The sequence below is a fragment of the Rhipicephalus microplus genome, chromosome 6 (genome assembly GCF_043290135.1).
Source record: "Rhipicephalus microplus isolate Deutch F79 chromosome 6, USDA_Rmic, whole genome shotgun sequence".
Lineage (NCBI taxonomy): Eukaryota > Metazoa > Arthropoda > Arachnida > Ixodida > Ixodidae > Rhipicephalus > Rhipicephalus microplus.
Window position 1 is genome coordinate 174600404 of NC_134705.1, and position 11424 is coordinate 174611827.

General features: G+C 44.6%; 1 protein-coding gene across 1 annotated transcript in view; it reads right to left on the bottom strand.

Annotated features, from left to right (window-relative positions):
* Positions 1 to 11306, bottom strand: part of LOC119168301 (tRNA (32-2'-O)-methyltransferase regulator THADA) — a 38923-nt gene extending 27617 nt beyond the window's left edge. Inside the window, exons 1-8 of the mRNA XM_075867918.1 lie at positions 11100 to 11306; positions 10898 to 10996; positions 9602 to 10369; positions 8786 to 8892; positions 7871 to 7951; positions 4177 to 4357; positions 2685 to 2778; positions 131 to 346 (exon numbers count right to left, since the gene is read on the bottom strand). Of these exons, the coding sequence (XP_075724033.1) occupies positions 131 to 346; positions 2685 to 2778; positions 4177 to 4357; positions 7871 to 7951; positions 8786 to 8892; positions 9602 to 10369; positions 10898 to 10996; positions 11100 to 11195 (1642 nt within the window). The 5' untranslated portion in view covers positions 11196 to 11306. The remainder of the gene's footprint in view (positions 1 to 130; positions 347 to 2684; positions 2779 to 4176; positions 4358 to 7870; positions 7952 to 8785; positions 8893 to 9601; positions 10370 to 10897; positions 10997 to 11099) is intronic.
* Positions 11307 to 11424: the final 118 nt, after the last annotated feature.

Genomic DNA, 11424 nt, shown 5'->3' on the forward strand with positions numbered 1-11424 from the left:
CGAACGTGCTACCATGAATTCTAAGGTTCTTTTTTTTTTTTCATAGAAACTTGGAAAGGAATAACTTTGGAAGCGAGATACCTCTTTAAACAAAGTTATATGTCTAACGGGCGTGCAAGCAAATACCTACAGAAGGCTGACGTGTAATGGCTTTGTCCTGCACTTTTTCTGCTGCCTCTCTTCTTTTGGCGGGTTTCTCTGTTGAACTCTGACACGATGCTTTCTCGCAGAGCTAATAAGACATTTTCGAGCTGCACAAGAAGCCTCGACCGGAACCAGGAGTCGTCGACGTTCAAGTTGGCCATCACAAATTGGACTATCTTTGACATTTCAGCTTCTGGTTTTCCTGAAAGTTGAAAAAAATGAAGATCAGTCATCACGTGAGTGACATTTATTAAGGTCTGACTTGTGTGTATAAAATTTAATCTATAGAACATATAAAAGCAAACCATAAGGGCTTCGAGTGGCTTCCAAAGTAAGTGTAGACGCTCCATAGGAATAGTTACTTTTTGCTACATGGCAAAGTTTCAAAAGGAAAGCTTAGCGCCTCGTAAAGCGATCACAGTAAGCTTTGCCTAACAACTGAATTTCTAAACACATTAAAATGATGACACAAGCTTTTGCACAGACCAGTTTGTAGCATTAATGAACAAATTGTGCAAATGACATTACTGCAAACATGTTGAACATAAATTTTCACAAATAATTTTGTTACAAGTTAATGTATTTTTTAATAAAGTACAATAATACAGTGCAAACACAAAAATAAACATAATACAGAAGGAGATCCACAGTAAAATGCTATGAAGGAAATCTCTTGTTAGTGCATGCATAAAAAACATAAAACAAAGATTGGCACTAAAGCGAAAACAGCAAAAGTCTGAAAAAAAAAATTCAGAACAGCACAGCCAGGTTTGTCTTGGGTCAGTATGAAAAAAAGGTCACAGTTGTACTGAAACGAAAGAGGAATTTAAACTGGGAGTCACTTTCATCCCGACGTAAAAAGTTAACTATGGAGAGCTGTTACATAAAATATTTCACAACAAAACGAGAATTGACAGAGACATTTACTTAAAACAGCCAGCTTATATAATATATATGAACTATGCTTGCACCACGGTGATGCAACAAATTTATTGATGTAGACTGCTCAGGGCCGACTTCTTTAAATGAGACAGATTGTGTTTCTCTATTCTAGAAAAAACAAGCACATGTGTTCACAAGCAACGCTCCTTTGCGCTTTAGATTCATTCAGAACATGAAAAACAGTACATGGGAAATACAGTACTTTAAAAGATGAAAATACGAGGTAATGCCAACTCCCACAGAGTACATGCTTTTTTTTTTATGATTACTTATTTCAATGCATATGTTTAGACCGCCTCAGTGGAGCATTGGCTAGGGTGCTCGACTGCTGACCCAAAGTTCGTGGGTTCGATCTCGGCTGTGGCGGTCGCATTTCGATGGAGGCAAAGTGGCAGAGGCCCGTAAAGAACGCCAGATGGCCGAAATTTTTTAGGAGCCCTCCACTACGGCCTCTCTCATAATCACGTCGTCGTTTTGGGACATAAAACACCAGGCGTTATTATCAGTGCATATGTTTAGGAACTTCATTCTGTCGAGCCATTAATTTACAGCAATCAAAGCAAGAATGCTACAATTGAAATAGAGAGAAATAAAATACTAGAAAATAACCTCACAAATCTGATAGCTATGAATGACACTTTTTCTAGCGTAGGAAAGCTCTGTGCAAAGCCAGCGTATGAAGGCAGCAAGCTATTGAAAAAAAAAAAAAAGCGAGCGAACTGATGCAAATAAAAAAAGACATGATCCTTTGCTTAAATTGAGTGAATGTAAATAGAAATAAGAAAAAAAATGCAAAGCGCCTAATAAACAGCTGAGAACTTTAAAAAGAACTTGAAAGCTGCGATAGAAACAGCTCCTGCTGGCAACTTGCCTTCTCGCATTACTAAGGCACATATTTCTCCATTCACTACGGAGCAGTCAGTCCGAATAACGTCGGTGGCATCGAAACCTTTCTCGCACTCTCTCACGTTTTCAGAATCGAAGTTAAGTCCACCAGCTGCCTGTCACGCACATTTCCATTTGTCCTTTTCATTGCTGTTCTTCGTCAAACTAGACAGCTTTTTGATCGCACCTTCGTGGTTGGAGCGATAGCAAGGAACACAGCAAGTCTTTGGCATCATCGTTCACGTACAACATACAGTTCCGACAGCCGTCTGTCGCACAAACTTGGAAAAACGCGGTAAATTGAACGTCGATGCCGCCAGAGTCATCGGGTCCCCAGCTCTACGCACTCTTGGCGGAGCCTCGCGGCCACATAGCAAGCTCTACCCATTGCGTTACGGAGGAGTTCCATGACCAGAAAAGCATTGACGGATTCTGGTGAAAGTAAAAATATACCGATAATAGAACAGGAATATCATTAATTAACAACATTAATATCCCTAACATAACACATGCATATCAATATACAGTACAGTCTGCTTAAGCAGGTGCGGCAGATCATAGGTAAAAAAATTTTAAAAATCTGCAGGAAGCAAGCTGCTGCAATTAATGCAAACATTCTACTGAATGAGACAGCAAGATTTAAAAATTGCGTTAGCGACGTATAGCATCTCAGGCGTAAGAAACACTAGGTTATTTACATCTAAAAGCCATACCTGCATTAAGTATGTACGAAGAGCAACATAGGGTGAATGTTTCTATCCGTATTGCATTGGACTGGTGGACAAGACACTTTGCCATCAGTGGCTCCTGCAAAAATTATGATATCAAAGAACAAGTTAATAAATATACCTAATTAAGAAAGCTGTGCATGTTTATTTCTTTCTCAGAAAATCTTGTGGTTTGAGGTAATCAAATCATAAAAAAAAGATGTCACCAATGCTTTGAGCATGTGATACCCAAATTAATTCAACAATAAATAATAAATTCACTTCATAAACTCATTAGGAATGCATTACAGAATGATTTTTTGTTGTTTTGATTTTTAAACATAACAATCGAATTTAATTTTTACATGCAAACCGTGCAGGGCAGTACAGAACAGGAACAACAAAGGAGAACAATGACACAGTCCCTGTTGTGTACGGTGACCCATTTCTTCATTTAAAATGAATCATTAACAACAAGCCCAAATAACTGCTTTGCTACAACAGATCAAACTTCAAGTAGTGAAGCACGTGAATAACACTGACAAGACAATTAGGAAATTATAGAATTCTTATTGCTAAATCTGTTATTGTAGAAACTATTCACAATCAATTAGGACCATGAACAGTAGCTCAGGAAATCACCATGAAGGACAGAACGTAGTATGAATTGGCACACTCTGGACGCTGCATTAATGTTTAGTACATAGCTAATGTGACTGTACTGAAATAGAAACAAGCAGCTTGAAGCAGCTACCACATGTACAATAAATGCAAATCAGTCACAGCCTCAAGTGTCTGCCGCCTCTCCCTGCCACACTTTTCTTAGCATTCGTCCAATGGCCTCATTAAAGAGCTTAGTGACTCTCGAGCCGACTGCCGTAAAAACCTTTAGAATCCACAAAGTATGAGTGGTGTTGCCGGGATTTGTCACACATTTCAAGCGTTTTCCTTCTTCCTTTGTACTAGCGCGTACGCTGAAAGCTACAGAGAAGAGGTTTCTTGAGCGCATTACGTTTTCTTTTTTTCTTTGATCGTGCGACTTACTTTCAGCATGACCGCGCACGTTTGGGTATGTGGCGCCATCCTGCGGTGGCCGTGGTATTTATGCAGCTCACTATGCTCAAATCAGCCAACGGCTGTGGACTCGTGTATATGGCACAGTAATTTTGTTATGTGGCATCATATTTAGAGAGATGAGGTTCACCTCTAGGTGAATTTGAGAATTAACTGTGAATTCAAGTGGTGTGCTGCGCTATAGCCTCATGTGTTCTCGGGAACCTCAACTAACAATCGGCACCATTTTCTTACGGTGTTCAAGAAGTGTTGCAGAGTCTGTTTAAGGTCGCTAGTAAAAAAAAAACTGCAACAGGCCGATAAAAATAGGCCACATACTTTATAAGTCTTCGCTCCAGAGGCAGTCACAAAAGTAGTCACAAGAACAGTACTGAAAATTGCCAACAAAACGTATAAGTGAACTCGTGTCAAATTACAAACTTGCCTTTAGCACCCTGGATGTAAGCCCCGCCTGTAGACCAATACGACCCAGCGTTGCAAGGAAGGAAAGCGACATTTCATCCGACCCATGTGTCTTGAAGCTATCTGCAAGCTCTTCTAAGCTGCCCGGAATATTCTTCAGAGTCCAGGGTAGCAAGTGGGTGGTCATGTTTTGAAGACATGTTCTGCAGAAATGACACAAGAAAAAGTTTCCCAAAGCTGTGCCTTTGTTAGAGATGCAGACACTTTGGTTGGCGCAAGAAATGGCAGTGTGAAATCTGACAGGATGAAGCTACACATCTACTGTATTCACATTCAGCTCACGAATCTAGACTCACTAACTGAATCCAGAGAATTCGGCTTACCTCCCGTGAATTCCTCTTGAAAAAAGCTCATGAAGTTTTTGTTTCTTTTTAACCGTTGTATGGTCTTTGAGTCTAAGCTATAATACTTCTTGCTAAAAATTTTGCCTGCTTCTGTTCATTTCAATATAGACTTGACAAAAGGTTTGAACGAATCCACGAGCCTGTGTTTGGCAGCATCATGCCATTGCCACCTTGTCGCCATGTAATGAGATGTAGCAAGCATGACATCAAAAAAAGGGGCTGCTATAACTTATTCTGCTAAGAACAGGAAATCACACTGGCCTGAAGAGAAGTGGCCGGACCCTACAGAGCAAAACTTCAACATCAATTGGGCGAAAAAGCGGCTGGCCAAGCATTGCATTTTAATGGTTCAGAAAGTAAGATGGGACAGAAAGTCAACTGCTAGTACTTGTAGCTTGCATTGTGCATTGTGCAATAGGATGTTAGAAAGAATCAGCTTGCCCTTCAAGACACTCTAAAATGATTGCCATGTTTGTGCGTGCAATGCTCACACAACAGCGGATGGTAGTACACTGTCCTGTCTCGTTTGCATAGCCGATTGGATGCAGTGCGGTCTTGTTTCCACATGACTTTGTCATTTTCGCTGCCAAATGCTCCGAGCACTTCTGAAGACCTGGCCCTCTATGCACCGGCTGCTTGCATTGTAGGTGGTGCTAACGGTGAAAGTGTGTTGTGGATGTCCACATTATTTACATCATAACGAGTAGTAGTTACGTGACAGGGCAAATTGGGAGGTATTCAGTATGTTGTGTAGTGTGACTGTGGCCGCTAGGTTTGGCGGCAACAGGAAAGACAGCTACGAACATGTGATGTGTGGCCGCTCCACCTGGCGGCGTTGAAGTGGTCCTGAGTTGTTTTTGATACGCATGTTCTCAGTTGGTGTTTGCCGGCGGAGTGTGGCCTGGCGTAAATAAACGTTCGTGTTCCTCAACCCACAATCTGTAACACTGGCGACGAGGGTGGGATAGGTCGGCATGACGTCCAGCGCGACAATGGAGGACGGGCGGAATCCCGGACAACGGGAGGCCTCCAGCAATGGCTCCCTCGAGCAATTCAACTTGTCACAGCCGGACGAGTGGGAAGCGCAGGGCATTACGGACGCAGGGCTTCCTGGAGGCGCAGGGCATTACGGACGCTGGAAAGAAAAGGTCGACGTTTCTCAGCCGTTGCGGGGCCGCGACGTTCCAGTTGGCCAAGGCCCTCGTCGCGCCGGACCAGCTGAAAGATACGCCGTACGAGGACATCATCGCTGCCCTTCGAAATCATCTTTCGCCGAAACCACCGGAATTGGCGCGGCGATACGAGTTCCATCGCAGAGAGCAAGCAACCGGTGAGTCCGTCGCTGCATACCTCGCGGCTCTGCGAACGACTGCACAACACTGCAACTTCGTTGACCTTGATAAGGCACTCCGAGACTGTTTCGTTTTTGGCCTGAGGAACGTAAAGCTAAACGGCGCATTTTGGCGAAAAAAGAAGTGTCGCTCGCCTGCGCCGTCGAGGAAGCTACCGCCGCTGAGGCCATCGACCGTGAGGCCAGCCAGTCGCGACTAAACGCAACCGCGCCGCGTACCGAGCCAGTGCACCAGGGAACGGTCGCCGACTGTGGAGAGGACCAGGACGGCCTCGAGGAATGTGTTCGTCAGTTACGTGCAGACACCAGTCAACGCAGGGACGCAGTACTGGGGGGCGGATCTTGTGCCGGTTGTGGGGGGCCGCACGAGCGCCGGTTGTGTCGTTTCCGTGATGCCCAATGCCGAGGTTGCGGAAAAACAGGGCACATAGCCAAGGTCTGCTGGTCTCAACGGAAGCGGGACCGCCGTGCAAATTTTGAGACAAACGGCAGGACGGACAATTCGCGGACCACTCCGCGTGCGAGTACCTCGTACTGCGACAACCTCACGGAGACCGCCATCCACGATGTGCCCAAGCCCGGGACAAAGAAGATTCACGTTGCTGTCGAAATCGAAGGTGTGGAATGCGAGATGGAGGTGGACTCGGGATCCACGTTTTCGCTCATCTCCGAGGCTACGGCCAGGCAAATCTTCCCGAATGGGCGCATCCCGAAGTTGAAGCAACTCGACGTCGTTATGAAGGACTATCAGGGAAACTGCATAGCAGTGCAAGGGATGGCCACAGTTACAGTAAAATTCAGGGGTCTTGCTGGCCCACTGAAACTTGTCATTGTCAAAGGGCAGCGTCAAAGCGTCCTTGGACTAGACTGGTTTCCAGCATTAGGAATTAAGGTCACCGGAGTGCATCGCATGGACGAACTGGCCACGGCATTTGACAAGCTGTTTGAGGAGTTTGCTGTTGTCTTTGACGGGGGACTGGGGTGCTACAAGGGACCACCTGCGAAGTTGGCCTTGAACCCGGAGGTGGTGCCAGTCCGCCTAAAGGCAAGGAGGGTGCCCTTTGCACTGCGCCAAAAGATCGATGCCAAGCTTGACAAGCTGCTACAGCAGGGTGTTCTGGAGCCAGTGGACTGCGTGGAGTGGGAAACCCCTATTGTCACACCATTGAAGGGAAATGGAGACATCCGCATCTGTGCAGACTACAAGTGTACCATTAACAAGGCCCTCCAGCAGCATGCATATCCGGTGCCGGTGGTCAGCCACGTATTGGCTTCTCTCTCAGGCGGAACCATTTTTGCAAAGCTCGACTTGGCCCAGGCTTACCAGCAGCTGCCTGTCACCGATGAGTCTGCAGCAGCACAGACCATCGTAACGCATCGTGGGGCGTTCAGGGTACGCCGATTGCAGTTTGGTGTCAGTGTCGCACCTGGCATCTTTCAAAATCTAATGGAAACCCTCCTACGTGGAATACCAGGTGTAATTCCATATTTTGATGATGTGCTAATTGCAGGGGCGTCAGGTCAAGAATTGCTCTCTCGCCTTCGCGAGGTCCTTCGCCGTTTCCAGGATGCTGGGCTGAAGGTAAAAAGAGAGAAGTGCCAGCTGGGTGTCGCCCAAGTCGAGTTCTTGGGGTTTCGAATAGACGCCGAGGGCATCCATCCGACCCCAGAAAAAACACAGGCCATTCTTGGTGCACCTCGCCCGTCAAACAAGACCGAACTCCAGGCATTCCTGGGACTGGTGAACTTCTATCATGGGGCCGCTCCACCTGGCGGCGTTGAAGTGGTCCTGAGTTGTTTTTGATACGCATGTTCTCAGTTGGTGTTTGCCGGCGGAGTGTGGCCTGGCGTAAATAAACGTTCGTGTTCCTCAACCCACAATCTGTAACACAGTATACACAACGGCTCTGCCTATAAACAAAGTGTAGTTGACAGGAAAATAATGGTTGAAACAGACTCACCCATCATCACACCTGACGATATCTACGACTGGCACTTTCCAGTACAGAGACCACATTTCCTTGCTTGCTCTGCGAGTTGAACTAGACAAAAGTCAGAAAGAGAGAGAAATCAGATTCCAGATATTTTTTTTTGATGTACAGAAAACAACGGAAAATGAAGGCCTTTAAAAGACATGGTGTTGTGATGCAAGTAATATACAGGGAAAAAAACATTCACCTAGACTATACGTTAGGCTTGTGCGAATAGTAACCTTCAAGTTTGAAGCGAACTCGAAGTGAATAGTGATTTGGTTCGAACAAGTTCTAATCGAATTCCAATAGTACATATCAAATATTATAAAGAAAAAATGAACGTATTTGTCATGATGCAACTAACCAGCACACTATTCTTTAAAATTCAAAATAAGGCCTGAGCAAATCGTCATTATTTTTGGTTCAAAGGGGAGTGGAAGCAACTCTGATTTGCAGGAGGACTTGATTTTCTGTAGAATGCAAGTGGTAAACTGTAAAATATTTTAAATTTGAAGATTTACTATACTTAAGGCTTACCAGCCGTTATGACAAGCTTGAAAACCTAAAAAAAAAGAAGAATTAATGTGAGGGTAATATGTTCATTTAACATTGAAATAAAGCTTCCCAGCAGTGCCGATTTATCCTGGAAAGGTGTGTTCATGGTATAGCACCAGTCTAATGCAGTAAAACCACCTTTACAAAGAAAGTTACAGGCCGCAACTAATTAGTACACTTATTCGTTCGTTTTGCCAATAATTTAAATTATAACTAAAGCGAGTTCGAATGCGTTAATATACGTTCGAACATTCGCATAAGCCTACTATGTGTAGGCCTGGTGGCAATAGGAACGTGAAATGTAGTAACGTATGGTTGAAATATAAAAAGTTACAAAACAAGCAATACCCAAATGTCAAAGACGCTCTGTAGACATCCACAGTTGCCGATACGAGGTGGTTAGCCAGCAATCCACGAATGCAGTGCTTTGTAAAATCTGCATCAATTTTCAGGCACTGAAAAGAAATTACAATGAAAGAAAGAAGGTTGCTATGAATTTGCTATGCATCGAGAGTCAATACGTGAAAGCATCCAAAGTTTGTTTCCACAAAGGTGTTTCATACAGCATTTAACATATATAGCTGTTACATATGCTTTATTGATCTATGCTGAACAACTACTTGGTAAGGTACACATACGTGCTCAAACATTGTGTGTGTGTGTGTGTTTTTAAGCAGTGCTTTTTGCCAAGCATATTTAGTAGAAGTAATCTTAACAAGATTAGTTAGCCATGCACAGGTGGCCCCAAAAGCATTGCTATTGTAAACGAAAGACTGGTTGCATCTGTAAACAGACTAACATACTGCAAAAACCATCCATAAAAAATGAATAGCCCAAAGCATTAATAACAGCACTCTCACTTGCACACAAACTTTTTGCAGCATTTTCCCCTCTCACACAACCTCACTGCTAGAAAATGAACCACATCAACACTGCATGCTGAATCTCTTAGCAGATCACTGTGGGCACGTGTAATTTCCTCAAAATGTAAACCCCACTTGGCAACCTGAATGACAAGTGAGAATGGAAAACAGAAGGATAACCCAGTGGAGTATTGGTCACACCGTATCAGCTAAGTGTGTCTGTGGTACATAAACATCTGATAAAATATATTGTATAAACCATTTTTCACAAACTAGCATAATGGGGAAACACTATACTCACCGATTCAAAAGGCACAAACTGCAAGAGACACGCAAGGCTTAGATACTTGGGCTTTTCTTTCCAGTCAAGCTGCATTGTTCTTTCGAGCAAATACTTGTGAAACGGCCCGATGTGGGCCAGCTCCACCTCCAGCTTCACACTACTGTTTTCAATCGAGCACTGACTGTGTGTCACATTAAGAAAAGACTGGTAGATTTTCCTAATAAGGTCTGACACTCCGTTCGCGGACGACTCCCAGTTGGCATCGACTGCAGAGAGGACGAGTGATGTTGCATTCGATTCGGGAGTGAACAAGCTCTTCCCCAGGGATCCGACGGGAAACGCTTCACCATCTTCTTCTGACTCTGGCTTCCCGAGCAGTTGCTCCAGTATTTTGAACCACAGGTGCAGAGTGCTGACGCTGTGATACCGCGAGATGCTGTCGTCGTGCACAAGGCCGACAAGTGGGCGCAAAACCTCTGTGATCAAGGGATCTGCGGTTCCATCCCTTTGGCATGTTAGGAGGGAATGCGCATCAGGGCCAGCGCTCAGGACGCCATGAATGAGGCAAAGATGATAAAATGTGGGACTGTTCAAGGCGTTCACCGATGGCGAAGGTAAGCTCGGTGATGGTAGGAATGCATTGTGGCACAACTTCAGAGCTGAATCACGTGAAGGTGTGGCGAGAAGTTGCCGCACGGCATCGGAAGCAGCATCGAGTGTCAAAAATCGGCACAGAATGCGCACCACGCATGTCCCAGCGAGGAGGAGGGTGTCCGGTTTGGCACCCTGCGTAGAGAGCGTTGTAGTGAGCACTGATTCTATTTACGCGTGATGTGCAATGCAAAGCCTGCCCCACGCCCCCCCCCTCCCTCTTCCTACTTATGTATGTATGTATGCATGCATGCATGCATGCATGTATGTATGTATGTATGTATGTATGTATGTATGTATGTATGTATGAATGTATGGCAAGTCAGCGCGAAATAGGGGACACAGCGCTGCATCCTGTGTTCTCAGTTTCACATTTAGCGCTCTCCTGCCATAATGCTTATGAAACAATTGCCCACTTAAGAACTTTGTGCGAGCATGCACTGTTGGCTACTGCATTTCGCATTGCTGGGTGCAATGAACCGTGTGAGAATGTAGTTTTGATGCCTTGCACACAACGTATCATTCCAGAAAGACTAAGCAACATATCATACGTGATCATTCCAATAATTTTGTAACGGGCAAAGCATGCATGTTAAAATTACACAATACAGCCGCAGATGTACTACTAATCACGATTATCTTCGCGTGCGCATGCCAACAAACCTGGTCGGCGATATGTTTCAAGAGATCCACAAGAAGCGACGACACCGGTAACCATGGCAAACTCAGTTTCGGCTGCTTCGCAGTTTCATTGACGACAGACTGTTAAAAAAAAGAGAGAAATGTGCGGGAACAGTCACAATATGACCGTTGGTGAATCACGATAAAATGCCCACAAAGGAGCAGCCGGTCTGAGCGCATTTACCCGAATTTTCGTCTGAAGGCTTTCTATGCCACTTGCGGGACCGATTAAGACGTTGTGAAGGAAGTCCAAACAAACGCTGACGTCCGTTGTCTTCATAATAAACGTGGGCTTATCTGTACACGAGTTTTACATTACGAAAGTTCAGTATAAAGTATCCCGCGGTTTACACATGACGTAAACCACATGGGGATACGCGCACGAGTTTCAGTCGCGGGACATCAAAATGTTTATGTAGCAGTTTCGGAGAACTCCCAACCTGTTAATACTAACTACTCAGTTATTACAACACATCAGTATTTATGACAATAAATGGTGTGCGCGTAGT